This window comes from Ovis aries, chromosome 12 (genome assembly GCF_016772045.2).
Source record: "Ovis aries strain OAR_USU_Benz2616 breed Rambouillet chromosome 12, ARS-UI_Ramb_v3.0, whole genome shotgun sequence".
Lineage (NCBI taxonomy): Eukaryota > Metazoa > Chordata > Mammalia > Artiodactyla > Bovidae > Ovis > Ovis aries.
In genome coordinates, this window is record NC_056065.1 from 18,396,113 (window position 1) to 18,413,999 (window position 17,887).

The window sequence follows — 17,887 nt, forward strand, 5'->3', positions numbered from 1 at the left end:
CACAGTTGACTGGAACTGTGAAAATTTAGAGCCTTTGTATTACCTTTACCTCTTATATTATTATACCCACAAGTATGTTTGCTGAAAAAATAAATAAAGGTCTCTGGTGTCCCTTAAACTTGACCATTTTCCCCTGAAAAGGTAGGCGATCACGTGGATAGATGAGAAAAATCTGTTGAGGGAATTATCAATTAATTAACATATCCCACATGAGTTGTAGGAGGGCATGGCAACCCACTCCAGTATTCTTGCTTGGAGAATCCCACGGAGAGAGGAGCCTGGAGGGCTACAGTCCATAGGATCACCAAGTAGGACACCAATGAAATGACTTATCATGCATGCGCCCCACATTAGACAGATATCATCATGAGTTTGATAGAAGATATACTCAAGAAGAAAGGACTATATTTGCCCTGAACATCTAAGAATTCAATTATTTGAGTTTTTGTAATTATTTCAATCACTGGTTCTCCAAATCGGTATAGATTATTTTTGAAAAAAGACCTATAATTTTTAATATGTCATAAAGGAATCCCTCAGAATTGAAACATTTTATAACATGTTGATTATTTCAGTCAGTGTGCATGTGTGTATATGGGATGTAATTGTGTGTGAGGGCGAATGTGTGTGTAGATTAAATGTGATTCATTTGGTTAGGGCAAAAATATGATGTGGGAATACTCAGATTTCTTTCTCTGCCCTTGATTTGACACAGAGAGGTGAAAATTTCATATTACTTTTGACTTGGAAACCTTGATGTTACATCTTTTTTCTCTTAAATTGCTAAATTTTGAATTGAAAGAGGATCACTTTCAAACTGTGGTCATTTCTCAGCAACAAAAGAGTACACAAAAATAAAGGGATTCCATGAAGAATCTGATACAATTGTAAAGGTTATCCAATAATTTATCTCCCCTAATTATTTTACAGCTATTTCTAGCTTCAGGAAAATCTGATATACCTAAGTCTAATTTTTTTTTAAAGAGATTAAGTTAGGAGGTAGTCATTCTAATTAAAATTGTGTTATTTGCCTCACAAAAGAATTTACTGAAGGACAACTTTTCCATGCACTCCAACATTTTTCACAGATTACTAATTAAAAGGAAGTGAAGTTGGACAATCAGAAAAATCAAAGCTTAAATGTTAGGGGATGTGTCCACTGAGGATCAATACCTAACAATATAAAAAATTTGATTTACACACATATTTATAGTAATCTACTAAATCAGACTGTCATGGTAGGAATGATAGCTTTGATTTTTATTTTAATTGCTTATGGTCAATTCTTTAGATTAATTGATAAAGAATTGGTACCTTGAAGTGATGCCATGAATTGTGGGAGTCGGTATATCACTTGGAATATCTTCCACAGTGGTGATTTGGGTTCTGTTGCTTTTTACACAGGCATATTTTGTGCAGACTTCAACCTGCAAATGTTAGTTTAGAAAAAATAATTGTAACTACTTTCAAAATACAGACCGCTGATGGACGGAAACCCACCCACTCTCATTTCACAGGTGCTTCTTATAGTTCTCTATGGCATCTTGGGATTTACTAAGTCTTAATTTTTTATGTTGAGTCCAATGGAACAAACTCAAAATAGTGTCTGGAAATGAGCCTGGGACAACTGACACAGTGATTCAAACGGCAATGTTTAGTTTCTAGTTCTAACTGTTCAGAAACAGACAGACATATTCATCTTTTTGGAGCACAACTAAAGAAAAAGGGAAGATGCTTAATTCACAGTTGGCAAGCATAATATGTTATCACTGCATACTACTCTCTGGATCTATAACCAAGTAGGGTAATGATATTTTCTGGAAGCCTTGACACTTGACAACAAATAGCCTCAATGCTAATCTCTAATGGAAGAAAAATGAGGTCTAGGGAAGACTTCCAATATGGCTGAGCTATTTTATACCCATTTGTTCCGGCTGCAATTGTATTTCTACCTTAATCACAGGAGAAACTCATCACTCACCCTTTAATTCTGCTACCTAACCTGAATAAAAACCAAGGAGGCTGGAATAACTAAAGATTAGAAATTGAGTTCATCAAGCATTAGTAACACAAATAACATATTCAATAAGAGCAAGGGAGAGACAATGAACGTGTAAGAGATTGCTTGTGGACCATCCATAAAGTAACACCCTTCTGCTCTCCATTAAAGGTTAAACCAAAGAGGAACTGCACTTTTACCAATGATAATTTACTTTCTGTATCTAATACATAAATGGAGGATATTACATACTGATGAATCTTAAACACTAATACTGAACTTTAGAGCAAAGCAGTTCTCTGAATTTCCATGGGCATTTGAGGAAAGAAAAATGTGGTATTTGCTGCATATATAAGTTATGTTGTTTTGTTCATGGGGCATCTAATTGGAAGTTGAGGCATATTTTTATAATGCTGTTGAGTGATTTATTTATGCCATATAGTATTCTGAGCTAACATTAAGTCATGTCCAGTAAATTCCAAATAACTTACAAGTAGATGAATATACTTGCTGTAATAGTATTAATGACAATAAAACTTCACACATATTGGGAAATATCTGACTACATGATGCATAGTGAGGTAACTCAAAATCAGCTCAACTGAACTTCTTATGTGCCAAATATTAGGATCTGTACTTGAACAAATGATTTAATGAATCCTCACAACTCTGTTTTCAGAAGTTTGCATGTAGAGGAAAGGTCAGAGAATGCAAGGAATATGATCAAGCTGATAAGATATGAAATTATTTGATTCAGGCTTTACTGTACCCTAATTGCTTTATTATCTACAAAATAAGCACATCTTTACGTTATAAACTACTTAGGTCTATTCAAATGATTCTCTAGAAAGCTTTTACTCTGATTTTAGAGAAATGTGTCAATACTTTTTCACTTTGTTACTAATGTAATATTCCAAGTCTCCATCATTGGGGCATATTTCTGGTGTTACAGCTATGTTGTATAACATGGTGATGAAACACAAGTATACAGCTTTACATATTAATACTAAAGAGAAAAAATTTAAGAAAAATTTGAATGAGCAGTCCCTTTAGAAGATGATTCATTAACATGCAGAATGATTCATTAAAAAACAGATGTTGTGGTGCATCTACGTGTCTGCTTTAAAATCAATGGCTATTTTATAGAGGGGGTTAGTAAAGAGAATCTTAGTTTTAAAGTATTAGGCCTATCAGTTAAGTGCACATTTTAAATGGAGACCAATTATCTTTGATATAATAAATAAAAATCTTTGACATTTGATAAAAATAAAATTTCCAGTAATGCAATAACTATTTCAAGTAAAGTATTTATGGATTTGGAGGAGGGTCACAAAAATATATTTACAGTTATTAAGAATATCTTAGTCACCAGTCGCAAAATTTAAGTATTAGATTCTAATTTGGTCTTTTGTCTCCTCATCTGTTTCCTTGTATCAGATCAAAATACACTCTCGTCAGGCCATTAGTGGGCGTCCCTGATAGCTCAGTTGGTAAAGAATCTGCCTGCCATGCAAGAGACCCCAGTTCGATTCCTGGGTTGGGAAGATCCTCTGGAGAAGGGAAAGGCTACCCTCCAGTATTCTAGCCTAGAGCATCCCATGGACTGTATAATACATGGGGTCACAAAGAGTCAGGTACAACTGAGGAACTTTCACTTCTCTTCACTTCAGGCCATTAGTAACTCAAACAAACAGATCTGAGTGAAGCCTGTCAGAGTGGAACATGCCTGGAATGCTTACACCCCCACTCCTGCTTCATGGTCAGAAGGCTGGCGCTGGATATGCATGCACAGAATCCAGTGATCTCACCACAATCACCCCCTCCACCTGTGTATACCTCCATCCCAGATACATTCTGAGTCCTGATAAAGCAAATGAATATGCTGCCTTTTGAGGACTCAGCTGGCTTTTTCCACCAGGGCCCCAAAGAGGAAAATACAGTAAATCTTTCATAACCTTCTATGTTAACTCGTCCATTAAGCTGCATTTCTAAGTATTTTGAATGTGATTTTTATTTTATAATGTGATCAATGATCTACACCTACACACAGATTCCCTCTGAGTCATCAAGAGAAACAGCAGTTCACTGATCTATGCTAAGATACACTCAGGTGGGTAGACAGAAATCATGGAATGTACTAAAAAAATAAGCAAAGTACCTTTCTTCTTTTACTAAATATCTTTATATGTCATTTTCTTAGGACACCAAGCCTAGTAGTGGGAGAGGTTAATGTATTGGTTGTAACTAGATGATTACAAATGTTTCACTTTCAAATGTGGGGGGAACAGGGCGTGGGGAAATGTTCACTTAATGAACAGAGCCAATGAAAAGTTTTCTGTGGTCAAATAAAAATTTCATGCTTAATATCTTCTGAAAATTATTTTCAAAGTTATTATAAATTTTGGGCTTCCCTAACAGCTCAGTTGGTAAAGAATCTGCCTGCAATGCAGGAGACCCCAGTTCGATCCCTGGGTTGGGAAGATCCCCTGGAGAAGGGATAGGCTACCTACTTCAGTACTCTGGCCTGGAGAATTCCATGGACTATAAAGTCCGTGGGGTCACCAAGAGTCAGACTAGCATGCATGCATGCTAAGTCGCTTCAGGGGTGTCCCACTATTTTCGACCCTATGGGCTGTATGTAGCCCATCAGACTCCTCTGTCCATGAGATTCTCTAGGCAAGAATACTGGAGTGGGTTGCCATGCCATTCTCCAGGGAATCTTCCCAACCCAGGGACTGAACCTGTGTTTCTTATGTCTCCTGCATTGGCGGCCAAGTTTTTTACCATTAGTACCGCCTGGGAAGCCCCAGAAGTGCACAGTTTATTCAAAAATTTACTAAATGGCAACCCTTCTCTATAAACTTTGAGCTTCTGAAACATTGTTTTTATCATTAATTTTTGCATTTAGCCTTACTATCTTTTATATTTTCCTGCTCTAACACGATTCCCAATTTCTTGAGGATAAGTTTCTTGTTTTATATGCCTTGGTGTCCTTTATATTTTTTCTATTTTTAAGATCAGTAGATCTCAAAGAGACTTAGGAGTTCACTCTCAAATGGTCAATGGACTCTCCAAAACTGCGTGTTAACTTTTGTCATATAAATATATACACACTTTCCTAGGAGAGTGTACACTGACTTCATTAGATCCTCAAAGAGGACCAAATGCAAAAAATTTAAATATAATTGTTTTCATACAGGTGAGGGTCTTTGAACGTTTGTTGAAGGATGAACAGATTTTTTGTTCACACTTGAATGAAATTTTTAAATAGTTTTATCTGCCACATATTCATTATTTTTGTTGTTGCATCCAGAATTACAGAATTCTGGAGGTTAATAGAATGTTTTAAATCACTGAGTTCTTTGCTCTTACAAAAGAGACAATAACTTCCCTAAAGCAATTAAATTTAGTAAATTGTGAAATTGGAGTAGAAAGAATGTCTCTCTAATCATAGGCTAACTCTGATTCTGATGTCAGGAAAAGAACCAGGACAAAGGCAAGCTGCTTGGCAAGACTGATTGCAAACACATGAGCTGCTTCATTTTGCCAGTGAAAATACCATCACCATCCTCACCATCACTTTCCACATTACTATTATCTCCTCTCCAGTGACTCCTGTGTTTGCCCACAACAATCGATTTCCCTCTTTTCTCTCTTCTTCGCCACCAAATAAATAATCTGTAACCAAGGTGGAAGGCATTCACTAAGAGACATAACCCAGCAAGTTTTATTTAACACACCCATAAGCTTAACCATTGGAAAACAACGTTCTAACCTGGATGTCATAGACAGTGAAGGGAGACAGTTCTCTCAGAATGAAAGACCCAGGCACATTTATTCCAGTCTTGTAGAGCTGATTATTTACATAGACGGAATATTCAGTGACAACACCATTTGGGTTTGAAGGAGCTGTCCAGATGACACGTACAGCTGTACTGTTGATGATGACAACCTCTGGAGGAAGCATGCCCTGAGGCTCTAGAATTAAAGGAAGAAACTGAATAAACTCCAGCTGTCTCTGTAAAAGCACTTGTTAAACTAAATGCCGATTAGTATTTAGGTCGAGCAAAGGGTTTGCTGCTTATCTGCTTTCCTCTGATGAAGTTATCACAGTCTGTAGTCCTCTGTAAATTGGCTTATTATACTCTCAGTTAGAAACCGTAAGAATTGGTGGTAAAATGCTTTATACCACCATCATAGTACTAATCTTCAATACTATGTGACCAGTGGGATATGATGATAAATTATTCACCCATCTGCACCACTAACACATATCTATTATTTGTCTCTTTTCCCATCTCTTCACTCCATACCTCCCAGGGAAAAAGAAAAGAAAATCTGCTCCTTAAGCAGAAAATAAAACTCAAATACATCGTGGCTGGTGGAACGTGAAAAATCATTTGATGTTACTAGCTTGTAACTCAAGCAATATGAAGCAATAATGCAATATTGTCATTATGTAAATGATTTTGAATGTTGATTACCATAGGTAATGATGAAATCTAACATTAGGAAAAAAAATCTTGCTTGGCGTTAAATTACACAATTATTCAAGCATGTCAGAAATAACTATGCGAAGACCTATTTTTATCATAAGAGCCCATCCTAACTAGTTGAAAAATTGTCCTTGTGATCCATTCTATTTTATAAACAAAAGGTGTCGACCTTTGGCACCACAAAGGGAAATGGGTTCCACACTTAAAGTGCTCTGCTAATGACCTGGAACGCTTGCTTGGGAGGTAATGATATTATAATGTTTATAATGAGACTTTATAAAGCCAAAAAGATTAGAAAGACCATTCCAAACACATTTCAGACTCACAAGTTGCTTCCCTCGCTTCCTCCCCCTTGCTAACTGGCTTAGAAATGAGTCAAAGGCAATTCTTCTCAGTGGCTGAACTTCCACCTACCATTTCTGGTGACTCAGGGAGGGCCCTCCCTGTACTTGGCTGTCGTTGTGAAAAGCATCCTGCTTCTGAAAGCAATTCTTAAAAAAATGTTTCTAAATGTCACCATGTATTGATGTGAATTCAGCTCCCAACTAAGCACACACTGAAAAGAACAGGAACAAACTGGGCTAATACCCAGTGATTGGAGCCTTGCAGCTGTCTCTGTGGGACCACTTATTGATCTGCCACTTGACGACAGCCAGCACTTAAGCATTTTAGCTCCAACCCCCTTCCCTCCAACACCGGAAATTTTATAATGGAAGGATGACTGATCTCAACCTCAGCGAGGATCAATCAATTTCCCTCGCATCTCTGAAGCCGAGTTTCCCTTGAAACCCGCACTCACCCCCATCGCAAGTGGTTGCATGGAGCACTTCACTGTTTATGCTGGCGACTCCGTTGAAAACAGAGATGAAAATCCGATACTCTGTGTTTGGATTTAAGTGGCCAATGACGTGAGAGTTTACATCTGGGAGGATTTTTCGAGATTCATTGGAGGTAGCAGAACTCCAAAAAAGTGTATAATACTCAACATCACCTTGTAGGTCTTGAAAAGCTGTTAACAATAAACACAGAACACTGTAAGTGTAGCCGATATAAAAGGGCCCAGGGGGGAAAGACAGAATACACTCTTATCATTAGCTATTCCTAGAATGAGAAAAGCAGAAAGCTTACAGAACTTTCCTTAGAAAAGTGTTGGGTTTTATTGTTATTTTTAACAAAGCTGTTTCTCTCCATATCTCATAATTAATTGCATAGAATCTTAACTTCACAGGAAAAGAAACTTTTAAATTTCCTTTAAATATTTTAATTATGCTACTTATAAGTATTCAACTAATCTTCAAAACTTAAACACTTGAAAAAAGAAATTAAGAGTAAAGTAAAAACATGCAGTACAGGGCAAAAAAAATCCCCAAAAACTCGGTCTTCATAAGTAATGGTTCTAGAGAAGAAATCTATGCTAATATACATGAGGGCATGTCCTGACATATCTGCTAAAACTTGAGGATTTTTAAAATTGCTAACAAAATCTGCTGATAGATGTCTGGAAGGTTGCTTAGACAGCTACCCTATTATGTGCACTGTTGATGTACCAGAGTAATGTAGTATGCTCTCCTTAAGGATCCTAGGATGATATCTGAATTTTGATCAAAGCTCTCATCCTTTTCTCCTAGTTCATGTATCTGTGTGATGTAGACAAGCTCTTTCAAAGTCCTTTCAAAGTCCAGTCTATTGTTTTCTTTTTCCCTTTCCAGACAATTTCTCCATTCTTGCACTAAGTTCTGCTTTTTGTGATTTTCCTACCATGATGCTTTGAAAAGAAGATATAGAACATCCCATACCTATATTTTCTTAGCTAGGAAGCAATTACTGCCCTACTTACATTAACATTGCTTTTGAAGATGTGAAGCAGGATCTATCACCTTGATTTGTATCCGCATTACAAAGGTAGAGTTTTGTATGTGAAAGCTCCTGAAATTGTATGTAAAAGCTTGTATTAAAATTGTTCCACAAAATTCAGCAAGGATGGGGAGGAAAAGGTGGCATTTCTCTTTATGGTTATTGAAGTACAGTGTCTCAGGTATATGAGATCCTGGGGTATGGCCATGGAAAAGAATATGGTTTGGGGGATTGTATGACTTTCTTTTAGGAATCATTGTTCATTAAGATCTTGGGAGTCTTGCAAAAAAACTGAATGTTGATTTGATTTTTTGTTTTATTTCCTGAATGTACTACCGCTTTGACCTAATATCCAGCAATAGTTAGAAAGGTCTGGTATATCAGTATAGTTGAAAGAATTTATAGTAAGCGATCTTTAGTAACTACTTTGGAAAACTCTGGGAATTGAGATATTTCTTTTCTCTGCTGTCACAAATGTTGGCACCTTTAATAATGAGCTCATTATTATACATTTTCAGGAATCAGCTATTTATGTCTCTCAATATTTTTCCAAATAATAACATTCCTCAAGTGTAGCAAAGCAACTGGGTTCTGTGAGAGTAAAAGTTCCTTCTATCATTAGAATTATTTTCTGCTGCCATACAGTACTGCTGCTGCTGCTGCTACGTTGCTTCAGTCATGTCCAACTCTGTGCGACCCCATAGACGGCAGCCCACCAGGCTCCGCCGCCCCTGGGATTCTCCAGGCAAGAACACTGGAGTGGGTTGCCATTTCCTTCTCCAAAACGTCAAAGTGAAGTCGTTCAGTCGTGTCCGACTCTTCACGACCCCATGGACGGCAGCCCACCAGGCTCCTCCATCCATGGGATCTGCCAGCAAGAGTACTGGAGTGGGGTGCCATTGACGTATAATACTATTCCTCATTAATTTATGGCAGCAAAGATATAAAAGAAATTGTGCTAGATTTGAAGTTCATCTTGTATTTTAGTTTGCTACATGAGCAGGCTGTTTAGAAATTCAAGTCCTAAAGATATAATATTAAGGAAGTACTTTCAAATTCTACTTAAAAATATAAATGGGTCTTTAATCACAGTTACTAAATGTGCCTGAAATCTCTTCTGTCAAATTCCAATGAATGAACTGTGTATATACATTGAAAATATTGGGACTAGCACAGTAAGTTCAAGATGAGTGAGGATCGTATATCAATATGTGGATGAAATGCCATTAAATGCTCATTCTCAGTCATGTGCCATATGTCACATATGAAATAGAACAAAATCTGTTGTCCCAAAGTAAAGAGGAAAAGATGGGATTCAGTTCCACTAGTTATATCTTACTGCATGAGATAGAGGCTTTTCTAACCAGAAGCAGGCAGCATCTCCAGACAATAAGGCCAGATTTCTGTACCACCCTGCTTCTCACCAACATCTGCTTCAGCTTGCCACTCTCTCCCTTCATTGACATTACAGTGCAAAGGCCAAAACACAGAAATCTAGTAGAAACACATTAAACAGATTAAATGATCTTCATATTCCTAGTTGTTTTATGAAAAGTTCTGGGAGCGGTACATGCACAGAAGTGTCCTTTTACATTGTTCAAACAAGGTTTTCAAATGTCAGTGGGCTCTTTCTAAGACAGCAAACCATCTTAGAGACAGAAGATACATCTTCAGTTCTACAGGCCACTGCAAAATTCAAGGTTGCTGACCTTGAGTCTACTCTGAGAGTGGAACACCATTAGAATTGAAATAACTGGAATGAGAAGTTTCCCAGCAAATCCCACCCTCCCTGAGGACTGATAAAAATTGGACCTGAATGTATTTCTCCTTTTTAAAAGAGAAAAACATGAGTTACAAGGCTTCTTTATGTAATAGCCTAAGTGAAACATTCTCTAGAGCCTTAAAAGGAGAATTTGTTTTTCATATACTACTTCTATGTGAATCATTGGAAGTGTTATAAAACATTTGCATGGTGTTCTTAAAAATAACAAAAGAGACATGCCTTTGTGAAAAAGATGCTTTAGGAAACAGGTACCTGTAATTATGAAAAGACAGATGTGAAAACAGAGATATTAAATGACCTTCTTAAAGAGGAAAGGAAAGCAAGAAAACCTAAAAAGCTTGTCAGAATTAAAATCTGCACTGAAAGCAGAAAAAAATACTGAGTTAAAAATGCACAATATGAAAAAATGAAAAGAAAATGAGTAAGAAGAAGACAATGAAAGTCAAAATTTATAGATATTGATAACAGAATAAAAAATATAATTGACTTGAAAAATAAATGGGATAAATAATCATGGATCTAAAAATCCTATAAAACATGACACAAAATGAAGCTTTATATCCAGAAATTGAATAATTAATATACAGTATTAGCGAAAATAATGGCAACATATCCAAAGACATACAGAAACTTATGACATTTTGAAAATCAACTAAATCTAAAAGACAGTCTGCAAAGGAGAAAAAGAATCAGGCAACTTTCAGACTTATCCTCTGAAATATTAAATGTAGAAGACAATGGAAAAATTTCAAGAAGTTCTGAGGTAAAATATTCTGATCCAAGAATTTCATACACATCTAAGTCATTATATTTATGTGCAAATGTGACAGAAAGGTTTTCTTATGTAGGTAAAAATTAAGAGAATGTGCAAAGATAGCAGAAACATGTTCTTATTTAAGCAAAATTCAGGTGGCATATAATGGTAAAGAATTTGAATGCAAGAGACTGAGGAGAATTGGGTTCAGTTCCTGCATTGGGAAGATCCCCTGGTGAAGGAAATGGCAACCCACTCTAGTATTCTGGTCTGGAAAATTCTGTGGACAGAGGAGCCTGGCAGACTACAGTCCAAGGCGTCACAGAGAGTCAGACACAACTGACCATATGAGTATTAAGAGAACATGTAGCTCATTTATTTATTTAACTGTAATTATAAAAATTTTCCAATAATGTTATCTAAAAGACAAAGAGATGAAGCAAGCTCCAGAACTTAAGATTGGAGAAGTTTAAGAATTGATGATAAATATCAAAACTAGAGAAATTAATTATGTTAAAATGATTATATAATGATTTATACACCAAACATTGAAAGCAGCAGGTAAGAAGGGCAAGGAAAGTAAGAGTACACAACTTGATCACACATAAAATACAAAGACTCAGAAAAGTAGAGAAAGACATCACTAACCAATATTAGTAGCAATGAAACTTGAAAGATCACTACAGAAGATAAAAGTTGCGGTGAAGATCCAGAACATTCACTAACACGCATGTAATTCTGTTCTTGTCAGATAGGGAGACTACCTATCTCACAGTAGTTTTTCTGGGCTTCTTGCAGCTGAGTGGAGTCATGTGACAAGTTTGTGCCATTTCTGACCCGAGGTATTAAGGACCAGTTGACCGTCTCTGATCATCTCTGATTTTCCCAGCAAGAGAAGGGCTTCAAGGCACATGGGAATGTGGATGTCCTGAACGGAAAGAGCCAAGGTCTTAAGTGACCCAGGATGAGTCTAGAAAGAGATGAGGAAAAGTTTTAAATAAAATTCAGATTTCGGTTTTTGTTCTCGTGTGAATCCTAGGAAACAAGACAGAAAATATAGATGTAACTATGGGATGGAGGATTTGAAACCTGTTGTTTCACTGGAACTTCTCGAGTTTGAAGTGTTTTTGTGACCACCAGGTTTACTTTTAAATTAAAGTGTGAATGTTTGAACTAGAGTTATACGTGTAATTTGGAGTTAAGCTATGAATACTAATTGTATTTGAAGCAACAGGATAGAATGAGGAAGGGTTTCCTATGAGATTACATTAAATATGTGTACACTGGCAAATATTTCTCAGGTATTCTAATCCTCTTCTGGGTAATCCATATTTTATAGACCACAGGAATTTATGAGTAGGTATTGCTTTACTATAGCACATCAGGTCAATCTCAGTGAGTTGGAAAAAGAAGGTTATAAGCCATGGATACAATATTTGTTACTAAATGCCACTTTTTCAAATAATTTAAAACAGTTGTTAGATAGGCTGATTGAAAGTCCTCTTGCAAAAGGATTATACTCTGTACATGCTGTTGGATTATTTTTGTGTTGTGTGAGCTCATGTGCTCATTCACTCAGTTGTGTCTGACTGTTTGCAACCCCATGGATTGTAGCCCTCCTGGTTCCTCTGTCCATGGCACTTCCCAGGCAAGAATACTGGAGTGGGTTGCCATTTCCTATTCCAGGGGCTCTTCCTGACCCAGGAACTAAATCCATGTCTCTTACATACCATTGCACCACCTGGGAAGCCTTGTTGGATTAGTTTTAGAGATTGTTATCAATATCAATTATGTCCTTTAGATCTTTATCAGCTAGATTAGGGGTCAGCAAACTCAGGATTTTACCATGAGTAAAAATCTGTCCTCTTGGCCAAACCTGCCCTGCCACTTCTTTGTATATAACCTGTAAGTTAAGAATGGCTTTTATACTTTTAAATTGTTGGGGGGAAAAATCAAAAGAATACTTTTTCATGACATGGGAAAATTATGTGAAAATGAAATCTCACCGTTCACAATAAATTTTTATTGGAACACAGGCATACTTGTTGAAGAGTTGTATATTGCTGTTTTCATGCTACAATGACAAAGTTGAGTAGTTGTGACACAGAATGTATATTGCCTGCAAAACCTGAAGGGTTTACTGTCTGGCACTTTACAGAAAAGTTTGTGGCCCTAATCTCCAGCAATTAGAGTAATCCAGTCCACTCAAAGGATCTCCAGTTTTGTCTAGGATTGAATTTCTCAGTCATTTCTCATTAGTAGGCTCAATGGTAGGTAACTTTGCCTCAGTGTAAAAATCTGGAAGGACCTTACTAAGGCTATTTTATAATAGAAATGTTTATCTTGCTCATAGATTCTTAGAGTTCAGATTCCCAAGTTCTATGGTAAAGAGTTCTGTGTCATTAGCTAAGTACTTCTTGGAAAACTTGATTCTTGAGAATTTTTTTTACTCTGGCTGAGGGTAAAAGTGCTCACATTAAGAAGTGGGAAAATTCTCCAGAGCTACATCTAAGTCAGGCTCCTTATCTCCCCCAGCAAGATATCTAGATGTCTTCTATCTAGTTTATGCAACTAAAATAAATACCTGCATTTGCAACCCTCCCTGCCCTCAGGTCCTTCAGTCTCTCATTGTGTTCCAGCTCCTTTCAATAATCTGCCAGGGAATATTGTATTTAAAGGAAATGTATATGAAATATGTTAATTATTCATCATTCTATATTTGGCAATGGAAAAAGGACAGCACATTCCTGCTTGGGAAGTGAACTAATATGGGAAAACAGGAATGCAGTTAGTTACCTAAGCTTCTGTAATCAAGGAGCCCTTAAATAAAGTGATTTAAATGAAATAAATATTAACATATCTCACACAATAACCTCAATGTAGGTGAATCAGATTGTGCTCCATGTGGTCATTCAAGAACCTGGGTTCTTTCTCTTATATGGATCTCTAAAAGTGTTGGCCATGCCCGCAGAGTTTAAACAGAGAACACTGCTGTGCCTATGGTCTAGTCCAGAGAGAAGAAGAAGACCGAACAATAGGCACGTCCTTGGTGTCTTGTAATTATGACCCTAAAAGACACACATCATTTCTTTGCACATTCTATTGGCATGAACACAGTCACATGGATACAACTAACTGCAAAGGAGACTGGTATATGCAGTCTCTAAAAAACAGCAGTAACACAAATGCTTGACAGGAGGCAGAGAAATTGGTCACTCATGCATTGCATTGTTGTAGGAGTGTGCAGCAGTACAGCCACTCTGGGAAACAGTTTGGCAGAATGTTAACAAAACTACCCTAGACTTACCATTCAGTCCCGCAATTGAATATTTGGGCATTTATCCCAGAGAAATAAAAACTCATGCTTGCACATATGCATATGCACACACACGCACAAGTTGTTTGTTTTGAATAAAGGACTCTAAATGACTAGCATAAAACAAAACAAAAACCAAAAAAGACCCACCCCCCCAAAAAAATACAGAAACAAATAAAAGAAATGGCTTCCCATTAAAAAAATAATAAATAAAACTGCTGCTGAAAGCACTGTGAATGTTTGAGAGATAGAATACTTTATACCAATACTAAATGATTAGTAACTGCTGAACATATATTATTTCATTTTTGTCATAATACTTTTAGACAGTTATTATGATCCTCCTATTCTGAATTAGGAAACTAGGACATAGTGAAGTTAAGTGACTTGTTTTAGGTCATAGTGCTAGAAAATAGTGCAGCTGGGACTCAAGCTTAAGTTTTCCTGATCCCCAAACCTGATTTTAAAAATCATTTCTCCATGGCTTCATAGAATTTTGCCATTTTTCTAGTTAGGAGGATTTACAATAGTGGAATAGATGTAGTTACCAACAGGAGAGTTATTAGAGAGTAAAAAATACTCATGAGGAATTTGAGAACGTCTTTAGCTAGAGGATGAGGACAAGAGTACTTGGTGATACAGGAGGGAGCATTTGAGTTAGGAGGGGTCATTCATGGACCCACTAACACAGAGAAACAGACTAGGATGGCACTGACAAGAGAACTTTGGAGTGAGTCATTATTGAGATGGACTTCTAGGTGACCACATCAGTAACAGGTGAGGGAAGCAAGCCAGGTTACAGCAGGTACACACATAAATAAGAGGGAAGCCCATGGACAGATAAATCCAGTCTCTTTGTTTTGGTATCTGGACCAATGGTAAGGGAAGCAGAGGGACAAGGTGAGCCAGTGATGGTGGGTGCTTTTGAAAGAGGTGAGATTTGGGATGATTTGTATGTATTAAAACCTGAACAGGATAAGTTCAAAGTCAAACTTCTAACTACAAAATCTGATGGTTTCTGATTAAGAGATCAAGAGGAGGCATATGCTTTCTGTGTGGATTTGAACTTTTTACATAGTGATGCCTTCAACTGTACAAATCTTCCAGAGTTCAGTGAGACAATGTAAGGCAGGAATTATTTCATTGATCTCTGCATTCCCAGTGCCTGGGACAAAAATGGCAGGGATAAATATTCATGAAAGGAAGAAGGAAAGGAAAGAGAGGGAGGAAACTAAAAGAGAAAAAAGGAAAGAGGGAAGGAAAAGAGAAAGAGAAGAACTGGACAAAAAAAGATTATATTGAGTTGGTCAAAAAGCTCATTTGGGTTTGTCTGTCATATCTTATGGAAAAATCTGAACAAACTTCTTGGCCAATCCAGTGTGAAACACAGCATGCATGTCTGAAGTTTGAAGGGAGCTCTTGACAGATGGACAAGTGGACAGTATTTGGATGATTTTTTGCATTTCCTCTTATTTCAATACCTTCCTCGCTCACCACCTCCAGTATTTTCTTGCTCTTTTCTGCCCGTCAATGACCTTATTAGTGAGGAGATCTCAGAAGAGGTGCTGCTTTTCTACCCTTTTCCCCTGTGGGCATTTTTCGCCATTTATTTTAGAGTGAGCAGTCAAAATGGGAAGGATCTCACTAAATCACTCTTGACAAAGTGCTAATAACCATTAAGGTCACATGCAGGAGAAATAGCCGAAAATGGGATGCTTAAGTTGGAGAAGTGTTACTGACTAACTGTAATTTGGGGTAAGTCACCAAGGTGCAGTTGCTAACTCCTGGGGCTGTATGAATAACTTAAGTGATGTTTTGTATCTCTTCCTATAAAAATGTGAACTTTCTCCAGTGAAATCATTTATTTTCATCGTATTTCATTTAGGTAGAACTATTTTCTTTTATATAGCAAGTAGGGACAAGAACCACATCTTTCTCTAGGGACCAGGGAGATAGGGGCTGCAGCCTGTAGAACGGGGAAGCCAATGTCAGGGGATATCCTCCCTTCAACAATGTGGGAAGAGTTTCAATCAATTACTGGGTTTTTCAAATCAACTCCAAAATTATCATCTTTATGTGAAAGCTTCTAATTGCTAAATATTAGCAAAATATTATTTTATTTTTCATATACTACCAGCAAGACAATGTGTGGAGGATGGGGAAGTAAATATGGCCCATGTGCTACCAGTTTGTAATATTTGCCCTAAAAAATTAACTGAACAGATGCAGAATGCATTTTCCTCACATGATCTCACATAGTGATATAAATGTTTAAAGTGGGCACTTTTAAAACTTTAATAACCTATCCCCATTAATCTGTGATTGGTAAAAATTTACCAGAGATATTTTACTTGGAAAATGGTGTGTCCATGTGGAGGGTCATAATTAAGAGAAAATATACTTTAAAAATGCATTTTATGGTTTTTATTAAATAAATATAAGTGTATTCATGACTTTTAACTTATAGTTTTATTCCTTTTAGCATGTCAGACAAGGTGCCATTTTATCCCACAAATCAAGAAAACAATTGAAATTAAAATTGCACAAACGAGGTGGCCCTTTCACAGCCGAGAGACTTGTTAATTTACTTAGGATAGCCAGTTGCAAGAAGAAAGAAAATGATAATGCAACACGCTTTCACAGAGCTGACCCTCTTCTGAGAGTTAACCTTTGTACTCACAAATAGTTATCTGAAAAATTTCTAAGGTATGAATGGAAATAACAGCAGATTGCATTACCTACATCCCGAAGGTCAGAGGTTCAGATTACCAAGGTAATGAAACTTCAGTGAGCTGCTTCAGATCTATTAGGTGTGTCAGTTTTTATAAGCATGCTTACTTCAGGCATGCAATTATAACATAGAGGAACTATATTGGTGAAAATTCAGTCACTGGATCTCAACAGAAGTATTCAAATATCAAATGCGGGGAGGGCATCCACCTTTCCGAGAAGGCTTTTAAGATGAATCAGGTATCGAGGGTGAAATAGAAAGGAGATGAGTGAAAATACATTATACATAAAAATCCATCTCCATATAAAAACTTTTGTATCTTTTCCTAGAAGTGTCTCAGCATCAATTAACTTATACTCTTCCATGTAAATGGCTTAAGAGAGCCCAATAGAGGTGACACAGATCATTAGAAATCTGCAACCTTATAAATCCCTAATAAATAGTTTTTTATAAAAATGGCTTATTTAGTAGCAATGTAGATCAACATAACCAATGCTAATTTTAATTTACAATTAATGTCACCTAACACTGATTTTAATCCATAACTGATATAATAGGGGCAAATTCACTCAAGGTTTTCTAAATAAAATAGGAAGCATTTCTTTTAGGCTATATCAAAATCGAAATCAAAAGGTTACAATTGCCCAACCAGGAGTCATTTTTCGTCTTTTTATATACTAGCAGATGATTATCCTATTAGATACAGTTTACTTTCATTAAACACATATTTTAATAGGGATTTCCAAGTCAGATATTTCTTAATATTTGGTAGTATCCTAGCAAGTTCTGATTAACTATTTGCCAGATCAAAAGTGATACTTCTAAGACGGATTATAATACATAGTGCCATGATATATTCAGTCTTGTTTTTTTTCTGATTGTGACATTTGTTGTTCAGTTGCTAAGTTGTGTCTGACTCTTTGCGACCCCATGAACTGCAGTACGCCGTATGCC

General features: G+C 36.7%; 1 protein-coding gene across 1 annotated transcript in view; it reads right to left on the reverse strand.

The window, feature by feature from the left end:
* The window catches only part of USH2A (usherin), a 983,289-nt gene that overhangs the window by 280,537 nt on the left and 684,865 nt on the right, over window positions 1–17,887 (reverse strand). Inside the window, exons 46-48 of the mRNA XM_060396021.1 lie at window positions 7,295–7,504; window positions 5,775–5,977; window positions 1,315–1,427 (exon numbers count right to left, since the gene is read on the reverse strand). Coding sequence (XP_060252004.1) covers window positions 1,315–1,427; window positions 5,775–5,977; window positions 7,295–7,504 — 526 coding nt within the window. The remainder of the gene's footprint in view (window positions 1–1,314; window positions 1,428–5,774; window positions 5,978–7,294; window positions 7,505–17,887) is intronic.